Raw genomic sequence first — 17336 nt, 5'->3', positions numbered from 1 at the left:
CACCAACCTCYTGTGGTATGTATGTCTATGATGATGACTTAMAATGGGATAGTACATACTGTAAACGGTATACCAAATGATGCATTGTTTTTGCTCTTTTCATTTGGTTGTTTTATCTGCTTGGTTTTTTAAGAAAACAAAGATTTTGATRCAAAGTTTTTTTTTAAAGTTCGGATTTGCCAGTGCCTTTTTTTCCTGCTAACACTCCTTCATATTTACTGTACTAAGGGGAAGAGTCAAAGTGACAAACAGAAAGGAAGAGGAAAAATTAAGGACTGCTATTCCTGTTTTTGTCTCTCAGGTGAGTGAGACTGAGGTCAATGGCCAGTTTGAGTCAGTTTGCGAGTCCGTTTTTAGCGAAGTAGAATCCCAGGCCATGGAGGCTTTGGAYCTGCCTGGCTCGTTCCGCACTCGAAGCCACAGTTACCTGCGTGCAATTCAGGCTGGGTATTCCCAAGACGACGACTGCTTGCCTTCAATGACATCCTCCACTGTCACTTCAACTCTCAGATCCACAACAGGTAACAGTATGCATCACAAAATCCCCCCCAAACGAGAGAAGGCCTAGAAAACATACTCCTCATACATTCTATAACATGCGTACATCCTTAACATACCTACATATGTACAGTGGGGTACCCTTGAGCTTTGAGAGATGCTTGGTTGAATGATTCCGGTCATTTCTTTTTGGCTACTTGTCATTGTTGTGTGTCTTATTTGTCTTGCCTCTGCATATCCTGAGTGTCCCGAGGAAATTTGCTTGCAAGTGCGCTACGTTGCACGAACGATGCATCATGACCCGGGCTTCCTGATTTGTCACGTGTGGCGGTGGCAAAACTGAACCCGTAGTAGAGGGTGGGAGGAGCCTCATTCAAATTAGCACAATGAGAAGTCATACCCACAATGCACCACACCACATCAACACACTACTGTCACACTCACAGCACTTGGCATGTGCAAGAGGAACATGCCCTGTTCTAAGCATGTGAATCTCAGTGGTATATGTGTCATGTGTAGAGTGTGAGTTGTGTAGGGAAGGGTTAAGTGTTAAACAAACCAGTGGTTGGAGGGAGGGGCTATAGACCTCTACAGAGTGTTAGGAGGGTTCATAGCCTGCTCCAGAGAGGTCTTCAGCCTCCCCTTCCATGCTTTGTTTGACAAGTTCATTACACTAGCACAAGGGTATTCAAATCTTATCCTTTGAGGTCCGGAGCCAGCTGGTTTTCTGTTCTACCTGATAATAAATGGAACCCATGTGGTGTCCCAGGTCCATGATTAGAGGGAAAGAGTTAAACTAAGCAGTGAAACTGTCTTCAAGGTCCAGATTGGATGTTGAGGGCACTAGCRTCTCTAACTGATCTTGACTTATAAACCTACAGAAAACAAGACAGCATCTTGTAAGCGACATACGGTAAGTCAACAAACTCAGATATGGTACTGGTTGCACAAAGGAACTTACTAGTAAAGGCAATTCAGAGCGCGTAAAATAAATRGTTTTTTCTATATTGCTGTATTGTGTTGCATAAAACCACATTTGAAGATATGATTTGAATAATATTTACTGGCAACTGATTTAACACTTCTGATGTTAGACCAATCAGAAGGCAGTTCTTGCGATCACGTGAGACTGATCAGTTGACTTGAGGTTTGACAAGGTTTGAAGGGCGCTCTCACTAAAATGTTCAACAGTTATTTTACCTGTTAGGCCCACCGTATTAGAATCTTTCTCTTTCAGCTAAATCTCACATTTAGATGACCTCTTAGAAGAATGTCAAATCATCTCTTCCAAGTGAACTGGTTGCAATAATTGTTGTTTTGATATKAAATATTCAGAGATTTCAAGGTTTTGTGCAACATTTTACACACTATCTTTGTCACAACATTAACATATCTGGTTCGTTGTGTAAACAGAACCACTGCTCCCTCCATAATCTAATTGCCCTAGTGCATTTGGTGTATGCCTGAAAGAGTAAAGCTATGAACCCTATTGAAATACTATAATTTCATATTACGTTTTTTATTTGACAATATTATGACCTGGATTTTAATTTCTCAGCACATCTCGTGAAAGCAGTTGTACTAGCCCTCTGTATTTGTTTGAGTTTTTGGGGTTTCTTTGTTTTCTTGTACAATCTGGAGTTTAATTTTGTTTATCTTGTCATGCTCAATTGGGTTGCACAGTCAGAATCCCTCAGCCTACGATGTGACCTGCGGATCAAGGAGTGTCCTCCAATCCCACCGTCTTACCTGCTGAATTCCTTACACCCAATAAGCTCTGTCCCAATTCTGTCCGCTTCCCAATTGGCTCACTAAATTGGCTCTGAAATGCTTGTCAGTTATTCAAGCGTTTTCTGCATATATTTGTATTTTTTATGAGTAGTTCTCAAGGCCTTTTTTTCTCTGCCATATATAGTCATATCCAATTGGGCTATGGAACAGGATGTGCTAGTGAGCCTCAGGGAAATAATTGGCTATGACTTGTTGGCTCCATCTCAAGCCATATTGCAAATATTTCTTTACCTGGTATCAACCATTTGGTGTMATTTTTAAAGGAATAGYGGCTTTGAACTTAAATTAAAATAATCCATAGTATTTGACTGGCCTTGCCACTCACGTACATTAAAAAAAAAAGATATCTGAATTCTAAATCGCTTCCCAATCWGATGCTAGCATGTCAAGGCTAGCGGGGCCCTTGAGTGGGGAAGGGATCCTATGATGCCCCATTGGGCAGAAGAGCARCACCCCCTCTCTATTTGACCAGCCATGCAACTCTTGAAGGATAACCGGGGGGACAGAACAGCTGGAGACTTCAGTGATGCCTGTCACAGGTATTTTGATGTCAACACACATACATAYGTGTATGTGTGTTTTTTGCACTGCCTTCTCAGCAATATATAACAACGATAACTTTGATATGATACCAGAATTGACAAATCCYATTTAGATACTATGAGAAACAAACAGGGGTCTGAACAACTCACAAAACTCTGAGGCCTTGAATTCCTTGTTCGTATGCATTMATATTCCAGAATCATCTTTGTGATGATGGTGCCTCGCTGGCTTTTGCGAGTTGTTTTGAAGTGTGTCTATTTTTAAGCTAAAGGGCAKCATTGGTGTAAATGTATGATAAAGCTGTACTTCCCAGTCTAATACATCCTCTGCTCATAGCACAGCCAAACAATATCCCTGAATGTTATCATATTGCCACTGTCAACAGTCAAATGTGAGAGCAGTTACAGTGTATTACAGTAGCTTGGTGTTTTTTATTTTATTTTATGAAAGTCGACCTCTGTAAAGGCCACGTGGCTGGGTTTGACCCTTGGCGTAGAGGTTATCAGCCGTCTTTGACTGTGGGATTGCAGCCCCTCCCTGGTGCAGCCCTGTAGGGGGGGGGGGGGGGGGTTTTACCCGCCACTGGGAACTCCACATGGTCCAATCAACCTCATGGTGAGGGACCTGATATGTTCAATAGGGTTCATAACTGCTTCCCGGCCCAATGACTTGAGTTGTGATTTTTCATTGCCTTTTCATCTTTTCTGTTGCACAACAAAAACTTTTTATTTTTAAACTAAAAGAAACAATAGGAAAACACTTAGGAACGTTCTTTAACGAAACATGCTTTAATGATTTCATTCGGAGAATGGTCTTTTAATTTGAAACTGATTGGTAATGATGGTTTATATTAGGAACCAACAGGGTTCCACTTCCCAGGGTGCAGTGCGGTGAAAAGAGGGAAAGACTGTGGAAGGTAGATGTTCATTGAAATGAGTGAGAAGGCAGTGTAAAAACCGAAAAGCCTACAGTATGTGAGTTAAAATGCATCGCTCAAATGGCTCAGTGTACCTTCTTGAATAATTCCTTTACACATTTTAGTGTACCAGAGCTGTGTTAGAGAGCATAACAATTCTAAAGACCACTTCAGTGTCTGAAGGGCACCTCTTCATGAAGTTTTACACGGTCTCTTTTCGGGTTTGAACAATCACAAACGGATCAGATAAAGGAATCACAAATGGATCTGATAAAGGAATCACAAATGGATCAGATAAAGGAATCACAAATGGATCAGATAAAGGAATCACAAATGCATCATCTGATTAAAGGGTAATGATATTCGCAGGAGATTTGCGATCAACAAATAGTCTACACCATTTCTACTCCATGCTCTCAATGCAATTATTTTCTCTGATATATCCACTGGAATTATAGGGTAGTTGTGATATTTTACTCACATACTGAATGCTTATTGTAGGTATATGTATGCCCATTCTAGGTTTGAAAATTTGGGCATTACAATTACATAACACTCCAGCTGTTCCCTCCCTTTGAATGTCCCTCTATTTGCATATTCAAATTTGTCTTCCAGAGGGATATGATGTGCTGGAAGGCACTTCTTTGCTAAACGAGGACATGATAGAAGACGACGACGGGGCCAGCTCCTCGGCCTATGAGGAGTTGGAACGTCTGGAGAGGGAGAACGCTGTAGCTCGCAGCCAGCACAGCACCAGCTCCACTGTAACCGCCATCTCTGTCCCCCCGACCTCGCCGCCTGCCTATCGGATCCCTGATGCCCCCTCCATAGCCGCCCCAGATCCCCCTGTACCTCAGGCCATCCAGGCCTTTAAAGAGTCCGCCAACATGGTGGCCTCCTTCAACATACAGTGGAAAGACGAGATCTCGGCCATGCGCTACGAACTGGCCGAGCTGCGCAGGGATGTGTGCGGCGAACTCAAAACTTTCAACAGCAACTTTTTCAACTTCACCCARTGCTACAACATGTGGACGATGTGCCGCGAGAGCGCCAGTGACAGCTCAACACAGACCGGGGACCGGGTGTCAGTGGGCATYCAGGCTGGCACCAGCGGGCTCGTCAGGCAGAACACAGAGGACAAGTCTGTCATGTGCCAGCCGGAACCAGCCCCCTTTAACCTCATAAACCTGATGGACCCTCCCCGCATCGAGATCACTGGGGATTCAACGCCGGAGGAGGAAGCCAGCAGCCCCGCTAGCTCTCGGCTATCGGAAGATTTTTCAACATGGGACAACAGGGAGCAGAAAGTACGCAAGCGCTCTTCGGGTGGCAGCCGCAGGAGTGCCAGTCTGGAACTGTGGAACAGGAAGTACACCAGTGGGCCCATGTCATACCTGTCAATGTCATTYTAATCATTCCCATGATACAACCCAGAAGAAATACAACATGAAGGGGTTTCCCCTTAACAACCCCCAGAGAACCAGAACAGGAGCCAACGCGAAAAACCGCACACTATGTACACAGCGAGACAGGCAGGGCACTAATATTGCTGAATGTCCCTTTACTATGGAGACATCTAGTTGTTGGCTTGTCATTCTCAGAGCAAGTAATGACCACATTGAACTAATCAATAATAAGGGTCCTGTAATGCCATTATCAAGGGACGCCATTAATACCTTGGAATGTGAAAGACAATGATTTGAATGTTACTTCTACAGTCTTGATCCCTAAGCACCACTGAGTGGCTTTCAGCACCTCCCTATCTAGGCTTCTGTGTATCAGATATTTAAAAGTTTCTTGTGTGACACTAAGTCAACAATTTGACTGTTTGAGATCAACAGATGAGGAGGATGGTGCTCAATCCACCTTAAATAGAAGTGACAGGGAATGTACTCTCTCAACTGCGCTTATGTAAGGTAGCTTATAGAATGTAGCCATTCCATGAGGTGAGGTATAAAAGCCTTGACACCACTAAGACTAATTGAATGCACAAAATGACTTTATATATGTTTGTAATTTAAATATACGAATTTAATATAACGGCCTACTAACTTTTCAGTCCCCTAATCATAGGTCCTATCCCATCCCTTTGGTTACACCAACCAGATCCTTTTAAATCTGAGAACAACAAAGAAGTAGGAGCTAGGGACCGGACTAGGAAACATTATGAAACCGGCGACAGATAACGGAGATAACAGACTYTGCAAATCTGCATACATCTGAATTAAAGAGAAAAAATTGTGACAAAACTTCAACCCTAGACTTGTTTGGTATTAACTGAGCCATGAAATTCCAATAATGTGGTGGCTCGTTTCTTAACCTTATTCATTCCAGTTTCTTCTCATGTAGAAACCTAAGCACCCGATTATACTGAAATGATACTGTGAATAACTTTTTAAATCCCAATTTGTAATGATTAAATCAAAAGGAAAGATCCTATTTGTGAATAGGTAGATTAAATGTAAAGTAAATCAAATCTATAACCATTCCCTAACCATTCCCTGTGTCAACGAACAAATGTATATTTTTCAGTACATTTTTGTGTAGTTAGTTCATGAAAATGGGCATTTTGAAAGCCCTAAATCTTATTTTGATTGGAGAAAAAGGGAACAGTRGAACGTACAAAAGCTGTATACACCTTTATTTTTAATGTAAAATAGCCTAATATTTAAATTATTCTCAGTTTTTGCAACAAAATAGGAGATCTTTCTAATTTCATTCAATGATGTTACCGTGTTATATCTAACATTCATTAAGCAATTTAAAAGTGTAGTGTTTCAATTTTAAAATATTTATTGATTTTACATAACTTACAATTTTAAGGCAGCAAGGTAACTCCTACATTTTAGTTAGCCAGCTGCCTTAACTTAAAAAAGGTTTATGTTAACTCAGTATTCATTGCATTGTAATATACATAAGTCATACAACTTAACATTTAAAGTTARATTTTTAATATTTTTAAGTTGAAACAGCTAACATGTTTAATTGTAGTTAACCCAACATTTTTCTCAAATTTAAAGTCTAAAGAAATGAACAAAAATCTTGCAATTTTATTCCAGTGTCCAACAAAGAGGAACTAAGTCTGCATTTACACAGGCAGCTCAATTTTCATATTTTGCTTAATTATTGGCAATAGATCTGTTCTGATTGGTCAAAAGATCAGAATTGGGCTGTCTGTGTAAACGCAGCCTAAGAGACCACACAAATGACCGTGACTAGCCAGGGTTTAGCATTATCTGAGTACGAATGTATCAGCTTAAGTTCATTCCAGCACAAGCTATGTTACATGTTTCAACCCTATGTGTGTATATACACGTATACTGAACAAATATATAAACGCAACATGTAACGTGTTGGTCCCATGTTTCATGAGCTGAAATAAAAGATCCCCGAAATGTTACGTTTAAAGCTTATYTTGCTCAAATTTCGTGCACAATTTTTTTTWACATCCCTTAGTGAGCGTTTCTCCTTGGCCAAGRTAATCCATCCACCTGACAAGTGTGGCATATCAAGAAGATGATTAAACAGCATGATCATTACACAGGTGCACCTTGTGCTGGGGACAATAAAAGGCCACTCTACATTGTGCAGTTTTGTCACACAACATAATGCCACAGATGTCTCAAGTTTTGAGGGAGTGTGCAATTGGCCTGCTGACTGCAGRAATGTCCACCAGAGCTGTTGCCAGAGAATTKMATGTTAATTTCTCTACTATAAGCCGCCTCCAATGTCGTTTTAGAGAATTTGGCAGTACGTCCAACCTGCTTCACAACCGCAKACCACGTGTAACCACGCCAGCCCRTSACCTCCCCATCCGGCTTCATCACCTGTGGGATTGTCTGARACCAGCCACCTGGACAGCTGATGAAACTGAGGGGTATTTCTGTCTGTAATAAAGCCCTTTTGTGGGGAAAATKAATTCTGATTTGCTGGGTCTGGCTCCCCAGTGGGTAGGCCTGGCTCCCAAATGGGTGGGCCTATGCATTCCCTGGCCCACCCATGGCTGTGCCCCTGCCCAGTCATGTGAAATCCATAGATTAGAGCCTAATCAATGTATTTCAATTGACTGATTTACTTATATGAACTGTAACTCAGTAAAACCGCTGAAATTGTAGTATGTTGCATTTAGATTTTTGTTCAGTATACTATTTTTGTAAAGACAGAAAATGATTGCATATATTCCAAGTTTAGGTCATTCATAAGATTGTGACAATACTGTGTTCTTACATTACACCTCTAAGAGGGCTTAACACAAGCTAAGCTCGTAACTCTGGTTCTAAATCAACCCCTGCACCTTTGACCTAGTGGAGTTTCATTCATTACTCAAATGCAATCACCGTCTAGTGTGTTATATGTCTTAAACATCTCCTATTCAGTACTCGTCAATGAGACAATCAGAGGGCATAGTCCCCTATACCTCTTCCTCAATGTTTCCAGAGGTATGTGATACTATTGTACTCCTGAATGTACTAACACCGCCTTCACTAGTGATGGCCAAGCCAGGCTCTATGGAAACCTTAAAAGGTGGAGTCCTCAATTATCTTCTTTTAAGTGTTTCAAAAAAAGTAAAATAAATTGATTTGGTCATGAACCAGTCACGTGACACCCATAACCACTCATCTACTCCATTGTCACATCATACCAACATGGCGTATCAATGTAATGGTTGGGGCTTATGGAAACTTCGTCCACCTGAAACCRCTCCAAGTTCCACAGCGCATCTATCCATGGATGTCCCCTCCAGAACAAGAATGTTACAGAGGCATCTGCAAATGACACCACTAACCTAAATCCCTCAARTACTTTATAGGGATGAGATGGTTCACCCTAAAGATATTATACTTCATCTGGAARGCGCATCTTTTTATTTTGACCAAAATACATTACTTGAGAAACACATGGCACTTTGGAATTATGACATTTACACCAAGTGTACCAGAAAAATGATGTTGAAAAGGTGATAACAGCCACAACAATATAAGATAATAGAAATGATTTCCCCACCTGGCTACTGTAACTCAATGGGCCCAAGAYCTTTGACCTTGCAGTGGATTGTTTTTTGTCCTTGACTTGTTACAGTACCACCCCACCTGTTGGAGGGCTATAGGATTGTTGGGCTGACAGTGGTCCATCCTGTCATAGAAAACAAACGACTTCAACTGTAACTATACCAACTTTTCTCTTTGCAATACAGGAGTAACAATATACACATTTCATACTTTTTTCCCGATTGTTGTAGACCCAGATTTCCAAAACATAAAAGATCTTGAATGTTCTCTGAATGTGTTCCCCATAAGAAAAAGGCCATGGGTTGGCTGACATTTCCTGTTGTTTAAGAGGAAAAATAAGACTGAGAGCATCACACAAATCAATAGTTACAATTTTAATATATGAATTCTTTCATGAAAAAAGAAAAGGAAAAACGGAATGGTCTTATAAACACTAGCACTATTTTCCTCTTTTCGCTTGGAATGACAAAGAGGACAGAATGCAGTGGCTTCCTCTCTCCATCCTTCCCAGTCTAGGGAGGGAGACTGATATTAAGGTGCTGAATCTATGATGGGGGCAGGTTCATTCTTGATATATCTCAAAACTACATTCATTCATTCTATGCAAGTCCTGTCCTTTTCTGTTGTATTGTTTCAGGTTATGGTCAGTTTTTGTAGTTATTAGGTCTTTGGGTTGGTTTTCCTCATACAAGTCTTTAACACTAGAAAGTACATATCATGAACAAATGGATTGTGCAGAGGCATTAATGGTAGAGAATATGTTGCATGAAACTCAGGCAATGCATATTCATTTTGTTGCTTTTTAAAAAAAAAGATCTTGACGTACAAAATGTATGATATTTTTTATTATTGTCAACTATTGATATAATGTCATATCAGTCAGCAAGAAAGATAGAAAGTATGTTTCACAATTATTGCATCATGTAGTCAGAAATTACAACATTCCACCCAGAATGACTTGAAATGTAGCAAAGTGCTGAGAATAATATTTATATTTGGTCAGGAAAACATTGGGCGAAGAATTGTACCTCGATTACAAATAATAAAAGTAAAAAGATGTTGGCAGAGGCATGGCTTTTCAAATTGTATTTGTAACATGAAAACTTATCATGACCTCTTTTGAGTAATGGGACCATATTAATTACACTGTATGTCATATCTGGTCTTTTTATTTCCAGTTATGTTGCTACTTATTTAATGGGCCACTGACATCTTTGTTTTTATTTACACGTCTTATTGCTATACAGAGACCTGACACAAATACTGTGCTGCTCCTTTGATGGCCAGTCTTGGAGTCCATGGGTTTGGATTGGAATCTGATTAAAATATATATATGAATAAAAAATAGACTAGCCCTGCTTAAATACAAATTCATTTTCTACCCCTCAAGAGTTTTCTCCTCCTGTATTTACCATTTTCTAAGAAAATGAACACATTGCTTTAAGGTTACAGTGCCTTCAGAAAGTATTCATACCCTTTGACTTATTCCACACTTTGTTGTGTTACACCYGAATTAAAAATGGATGAAAAAAWATATATATATTGTCCATCACACAATACCCCATAATAACAAAGTGAAAACATGTTTTTAGAGATTTTTGCAAATGTGTTGCAAATGAAATACAGAAATATCTAATTTACATAAGTATTCACACCACTGAGTCAATACATGTTAGAATAACCTTCGGCAGCGATTACAGCTGTGCTTTTTTCTGGGTAGGTCTCTAAGAGCTTTGCACACCTGGATTGTACAATATTTGCACATAATTATTTAAAAAATTCTTCAAGCTCTGTCAAGTTGGTTGTTGATCATTACTAGAAAACCATTTTCAAGTCTTGCCATAGATTTTCAAGCCAATTTTAAGTCAAACCTGTAACTAGGCCACTCAGGAACATTCARTGTCTTCTTGGTAAGCAATTCCAGCATATATTTGGCCTTGTGTTCTAGGWTATTGTCCGGCTGAAAGGTGAATTAGTCTCCCAGTGTCTGTTGGAAAGCAGACTGAACTAGGAATTCCTCTAGGATTTTTCCTGTGCTTAGTTATATTACGTTTATTTTTTATACAAAAAAACTCCCTAGTTCTTGCCGACGACAAGCATGCCCATAACATGATGCAGCCACCACCAGCTTGAAAATATGAAGAGTGATACTCAGTGATGTGTTGTTAGATTTGCCCCAAACATAACGCTTTGTATTCAGGACAAAGTTAATTTCTTTGCCACATTTTTTTGCAGTTTTACTTTAGTGCCTTATTGCAAACAAGATGAATGTTTTGGAATATTTTTAATCTGTACAGGCTTCCTTCTTTTTACACTGTCTTTTAGGTCAGTATTGTGGAGTAACTACAATGTTGTTGATCCATCCTCAGTTTTCTCCGATCACAGCCATTAAACTCTGTAACTGTTTTAGTCATCAGCCTCATGGGGAAATCACTGAGCAGTTTCCTTCCTCTCCGGCAACTGAGTTAGGAAGGATGTCTGTATCTTTGTAGTGATTGGGTGTACATCCAAAGTGTAATTAATAACTTCACCATTCTCAAAGGGATAATCAATGTCTGCTTTAAAAAAAAAGATCTACCAATAGGTGCTCTTCTTTGCGAGGCATTGGAAAACCTCCCTGGTTTTTGTGGTTGAATATATGTTGGAAATTCACTGATCGACTGACGGACCTTACAGATAATTGTATGTGTGGGCTACAGAGATGAGGTAGTCATTCGTAAATCATGTTAAACACTATTATTGCTCACAGAGTGAGTTTATGCAAGTTATTATGTGACTTATTAAGAACATTTCTACTGCTGAACTTAATTAGAGGTTGAATACTTCTTGACTCAAGACATTTCAGCTTTTCATTTTTTATTAATTTGTAAAGAATTCTATTGACATTATGGGCTATTGTGTGTAGGCCAGTGACACAATACATTTTAAATTCAGGCTGTAACACAACAACATGTGGTAAAAGTAGAGTGGTGTGAATACTTTCTGAAGCCATTGTATAACAAGCAAATGTTCTAATGGCACTTTCAAGGCTCTTCTTTGTTTGGTTCTTTATTAAAGCCGAGGACATTTGGCAGGCAACAGGTCCATCATGTTTTTTTTTTTAAGCATTTTTATGTTCAAGTCAACCTCAAGGGTTGGAGGTATGATCACCATACCTGTCCAGGTTTCATTCTTATTTGCTATGGGTGGACCACTGCTTAATTAAAAATATCTGTTTTATATMATTTAGGCTGCATTGGTTGACTTACTATTATTATAGTATTATTATTTTTATTTTTGCAAATTCTCATGTTTAATTGTGTAATATCAGTTGTTACAACTTATATTTGCCTTATGTATTTTTCATAAATCAATATATAAAATAATGAAAGAAGGTAAAAGATGTTTGATGATCTTGAAGGTGTTTTGAATGGTTGTGTAGTTTTTCCGCAATTTCTATGGGGATCATAGCTTTACAATGGCAATCAAAAAGAATTGCTAAATTGCTACAAAAGTTGTTGCAAACTGATTTTTTTTTCTTCATAGTGGGCCAACTAGGTATAAGAATAATTAATAAAGCATCTCATTAAATATAAATGATCCGGAAAACGGCACACAAAAGTTACTCTGATTCMCACACAGCATGGGCCAGGCACAGTATCTATGGCTTTGATCACTTCAATACGTTTTATTTTGTACTAAGCTATCACCTTTTTTTTTAATTCTAGGCGCCCGTAGCTTAGCTGGGGGGCGTAGAGCGTACGGCAGGTCTGGTAGGGGACCATTTTCTTATACTTTTTTATATGTTGTTAATATATTTGTTCGCATCAGTTTTGTCCCACCTTCCGGTATTTTAATGAAGTACGAATCATTACTCTCCAGTTATTTGTCAGTAATATCATCATATTGCTTTACACAAATTTGATTAAAGACCAATTAAAAGTATACAATTATGATATCATTTTGATGCTTTTCCAAAAGATACAAAGTAGTTAACTAATATCTCTAGTAAGTGCCTTGTGTTCTATTACATGGTACCTTTATGATACAAACATCAAATATAATTCCATTGGAGACATCTTAAGCACGTCTTAAGCATGTAACCCAGAAAACGTCCCCACATTTTTTACTGTAGTTTTCATTCAATAGTCACACATTTGGCTTTCATTKGTTTGTTATTTATGTTTGTCCTGACCTGTTTATTATACCTTTTAACATTATTATGATTATTATTATTGGTATCATTAGCATGAGGCTTAGCATCAGAATTAGCATTGTTAGCGTTATTATTAACATTATAGTATTTGTATTTTACCTGAATCCSCTTCTTGATTTACTCAATATTTGTTTCAGTTTGCCCAACTGTTTTTATTTTATGAAAAGGGGCGTAGTAATTAGAGCTGGAACGTCTCAATTGAGCAGGAGYCTATCTCCTGTTTCTGTAGCGTGAGACAGCTTGATGTACAAGTACACCCCCTGGACAGGATACTAGTCTATCACAGGGCCATTTTATGAAAAGCCAGTTATCAAACTAACTCACGAGATGCTGATCCACAGCAAGGCAAACCAGTGACAAGTCAATGTCGCCATCAGATAGGATTAAAAACAGTACTACATAAACCTCACATGTAGGCCTACACCAATCTTGATATTTTTATAGGYGCATACTCATCACAGAGTGGAATTAGAAAGGTAATTATTTTGAACTTACATCTGCTTCAAACAGGTAGATATCTATAAAGCGAACAAGCTGATGTATGAACATGAATGYAAACTTGAAGCTTTGTGGAAGATGCATAACAAATTATCCCTTTTGCCAGCATCTTACAATGTTCTTAAACATTGTTTTTGAACTTGCATTAACTTTACACTGCTACTGACTGCTACTAAGGACTTGAAGATATCCATCTACAAGTGACAGAGAGAAGTGGATAATCTGAAGACTATCCACAGCAGCACAGTACTGCAATGCAGAAACAAATATTGTAAAACAAGGGGAGGGTTCCCCAAGTACAAGTTTACATTGTTGAAACACTTATCTAGCCCATTGATTTTGTAAAGATTTCTTGTGTTATTCCATACATGAAAGGTTAATCCACTTTGCATCCATGGGGGCATCACCACTGTATGTATATATGTATGTGACTATGGAAAACATGGTTGTTTTTTCTACTTTCAACTGAAAGAGAATCAACATCACCAGCTGTTTAACTCAGAAAACCAGCAGTAGTGGAGTCAGCTGGACCATAACGGACTGTCCTCATCCTCGATCTGTCCTCTATCAAGTTTGTCCTCTATCCAACCATCTATCCATCTTTCACTCACTCCATCCATTCATTATTCCACTCCATTCCCTTTGGCAAAGCACCTATCATATGCAGTACCTTTAGCATACAGTCTAACATACCATGGGAAGTTCGTTGAATTTCTCTAATATTAATTGATCACTTTTTGTGAGGAAAGCATTACTTTCCTGCATTTTAGTTGCTTTTTTTTGTCAAGGTTAGGAACAAAGGACCTGTATTTAAATGTAGGTCTGTTCACCATTTTTCTAATCTGAATTRGTCCCAGTTATTCAGCATGATGAATACCCATACCCCACTGCTCGTGATCAATCTGCTGCCCCCATGCTCATGTTGCTTGTCAGTCATCCCATGACACCATTACACCAGTACCATCCTGACCTGAGAAAGATCACCTTCCCTCCAGTCTTACTGCCAGGCTATGGCAGGCGGCCGCCAATGGCTCAGATGGAAGGAGGTAAATGGAGAAGAGTGACTGGCAGTTAAAATGCCCKCAACGATGTGGCTGATGTTTTTGACCACCAGGAAACAATGGAAAAGGTCTGAGAGTTCCTCTGGACAGAGAAGGAGTCAAAGGCAGACTGATCAGTCAGAATATGCTAGACAGAACAAATACAAGATACTGTAGTAGAAATACTTTTAATTAGGTTGCCCTTAAATAGCTAGTCTCGAACTCTTTACTAGAGTGTAATTTTACTCTGCACCGGTGCGTTATTACTACAGACACGCCTGCAGACAGTGATTGAATTGAATCTYTCTGATTGCAACTGTGTGTACTTACAGGTACTGTCCTAGCAGACCCGCTTTGTCTAATTTGCTCTGTCACTTTGCTGTCTGAACCTCATGGCCCTCTGCAAATCTGCTAAACACTACTGCAACTTCTTGACAGATCTTGTTCCAATTCAATCTCATGTTTATGTGGTGTTTGTCTGGCAGACTCGTTAATTGAATGTTTGATTGATGTGTCTTTCTCCTTTATTTGTCCTTCCTCTTTTAACATATTTCTCAGCTGATTAGTCCAACCCATTTTTTTCTCTTCATTCTAAGTTGTTTTTTTATATCCATTTAGTCCCTCTCTTCTTTTATCTTTTATGTGCTCATTAACGTTGTTATTTGTTCATGCCTCATTACCTATAATCTACCTCTGCATGTATTTTGTTATTTGTACATTTCCTCATGTATTTACCTTTAACTGGTTATGTTGATGACCCTGTCTCATCTCTTGTTTACTTTCTCATGTGTGACTATTTGTTCCTGTGGTGTGCATCAGGGCACAGTTCTATGTTCTGTGAGATTAGTAGATATTTCTGCATGTTTTTTCTCTGTGTAATCATGCAGAATATACTTTTCAGCACAGCCTAATATCTGTGGTTCCAACAGTCATAGCTGAAAACAGTCTTGATGACACTGTTGTGTGAATGTTCTTGTTGTGGATGGGAACACAGCAMACGTTGAAAACTGTGGACCATCCCAGCACTGTAATGTCCACGTTTTTCTTTGTTATTGATTGATCAAATATCATGATCAATGAGAAGAAATGTATGTGTATATCACGTGAAATGTGTCTGTGACTCTCGCTTGACTGTGATCCTGATACGAGTGTTGGCCTGAGGCATGGTAGGTACTGTTATAGTCAGATAAACTATGTAGATGAGTCTTTCCTGGCCCTTCTTTTCCCCTCACTAACTGGTGTTGCCTATTCTTTCCAGGGATCCAGTTTCGTCTCCCTTCTTCCTGCAGTGTGGACCGAGCCGATCCACCTCCAGGTAAAAAAGTCCTCATCACCTTCACCAATCCATACATTGCAAAATTGCCAGTGTTAATGAAGTGTTAACTCTAACACCAAAAAAAGTGTCTATATTGTCCCAGTCTACATAGAGTAAAAGGTTTTAATGTGTTCACTTCTTAACACTTTAGGGTTTAAAATGATGCTTTATAAAATAAACTTTTTCAGTGTGAATAGTCAACTCTAATATCAATCAATCAAATGTATTTATAAAGCCCTTTTAACATCAGCCGATGTCATAAAGTGCTATACAGAAAYCCAGCCTTAAACCCCAAACAACAAGAAATGCCGATGTAGATGCACGGTCTAGAATACAGTTGGTGGGCTGATCAATATCTAATCTCAGCTGCATTTCATTTTGTCCATCCATCACAACTGATGATGGAAATCCTGAGCTGCCTGCCGGTCATTAGTTAGCTTGTGGTGGTGTAGTACTGAGTATAGAATTAGAAATTAGAATACTAGAATGGAAATTAACCTTATGACGGAATAAAGGTSAGCCATTTTGGTCAAGGAGTTGGTCAACCATGGTTTGCAAGTGCTTTGATAAGATATTGTGTAAAATAATGTTTGTTTGCTAGCTAGCCAGTCAGTATTAGAGGGATGATTCCATGCATTTTTCAAATTAACTACCAATATGCCAACATTMCATTCAAACAATGCAGTCAATCCACAGCCATACACTGGTTGAAATGATACTGAACAAAAAAATAAGTGCAACATGTGAAGTGTTAGTGCCATGTTTCATGAGCTGAAATAAACGATCCCAGAAATTTTCCGGAGGCACAAAAAGCTTATGTCTCTCCAATTTTGTGCACACATTTATTTACATCCCTACATCCCTTTGCCAAGATAATCCATTAACATGACAGGTGTGGCATATCAAGAAGCTGATTAAACAGCATGATCATTAYACAGGTGCACCTTGTGCTGGGGACAATAAAAKGCCACTCTAAAATGTGCAGTTTTGTCACACAACACAATGCCACAGACGTCTCAWGTTTTGAGAGAGCGTGCATTTGGCATGCTGACTGGAGGAATGTCCACCAGAGCTGTTGCCAGARAATTGAATGTWYATTTTTCTACCATAAGCCGCCTCCAACGTYGTTTTAGAGAATTTGGCAGCASGTCCAACCGGCCTCACAAGCACAGACCACATKTAACCACGCCAGCCCAGGACCTCCACATCCGGCTTCTTCACCTGCAAGATCGTCTGAGACCAGCCACCCGGACAGCTGATGAAACTGAGGAGTATTTCTGTCTGTAATAAAGACCTTTTGTGGGGAAATACTCAATCTGATTCCCCAGTGGGTAGGTCTGGCTTCCAAGTGGGTGGGCCTCTGCCCTAGTCGTGAAATCCATTGATTAGGGCCTAATTTATTTATTTTAATTGACAGATTTCCTTATATGAACTGTGACTCAGTAAAATCGTTGAAATTGTTGCATGTTGCATTTATATTTTTGTTCAGTATGTTTGATGAGAAGACTTAGGGTGTTTCTCAATATGCATA

At 39.2% G+C, this 17336-nt stretch overlaps 1 protein-coding gene across 1 annotated transcript in view; it reads left to right on the top strand.

Annotated features, from left to right (window-relative positions):
* Positions 1-10838, top strand: part of LOC139023973 (disks large-associated protein 2-like) — a 46539-nt gene extending 35701 nt beyond the window's left edge. The window contains exons 4-5 of the mRNA XM_070438273.1: positions 302-521; positions 4364-10838. Of these exons, the coding sequence (XP_070294374.1) occupies positions 302-521; positions 4364-5160 (1017 nt within the window). The 3' untranslated portion in view covers positions 5161-10838. The remainder of the gene's footprint in view (positions 1-301; positions 522-4363) is intronic.
* Positions 10839-17336: the final 6498 nt, after the last annotated feature.

Source organism: Salvelinus sp. IW2-2015, unplaced genomic scaffold (assembly GCF_002910315.2).
Source record: "Salvelinus sp. IW2-2015 unplaced genomic scaffold, ASM291031v2 Un_scaffold648, whole genome shotgun sequence".
NCBI classification, from domain to species: domain Eukaryota; kingdom Metazoa; phylum Chordata; class Actinopteri; order Salmoniformes; family Salmonidae; genus Salvelinus; species Salvelinus sp. IW2-2015.
The sequence above is the reverse complement of the archived record's forward strand: the minus strand, read 5'-3'. Positions and strand labels throughout refer to the sequence as shown.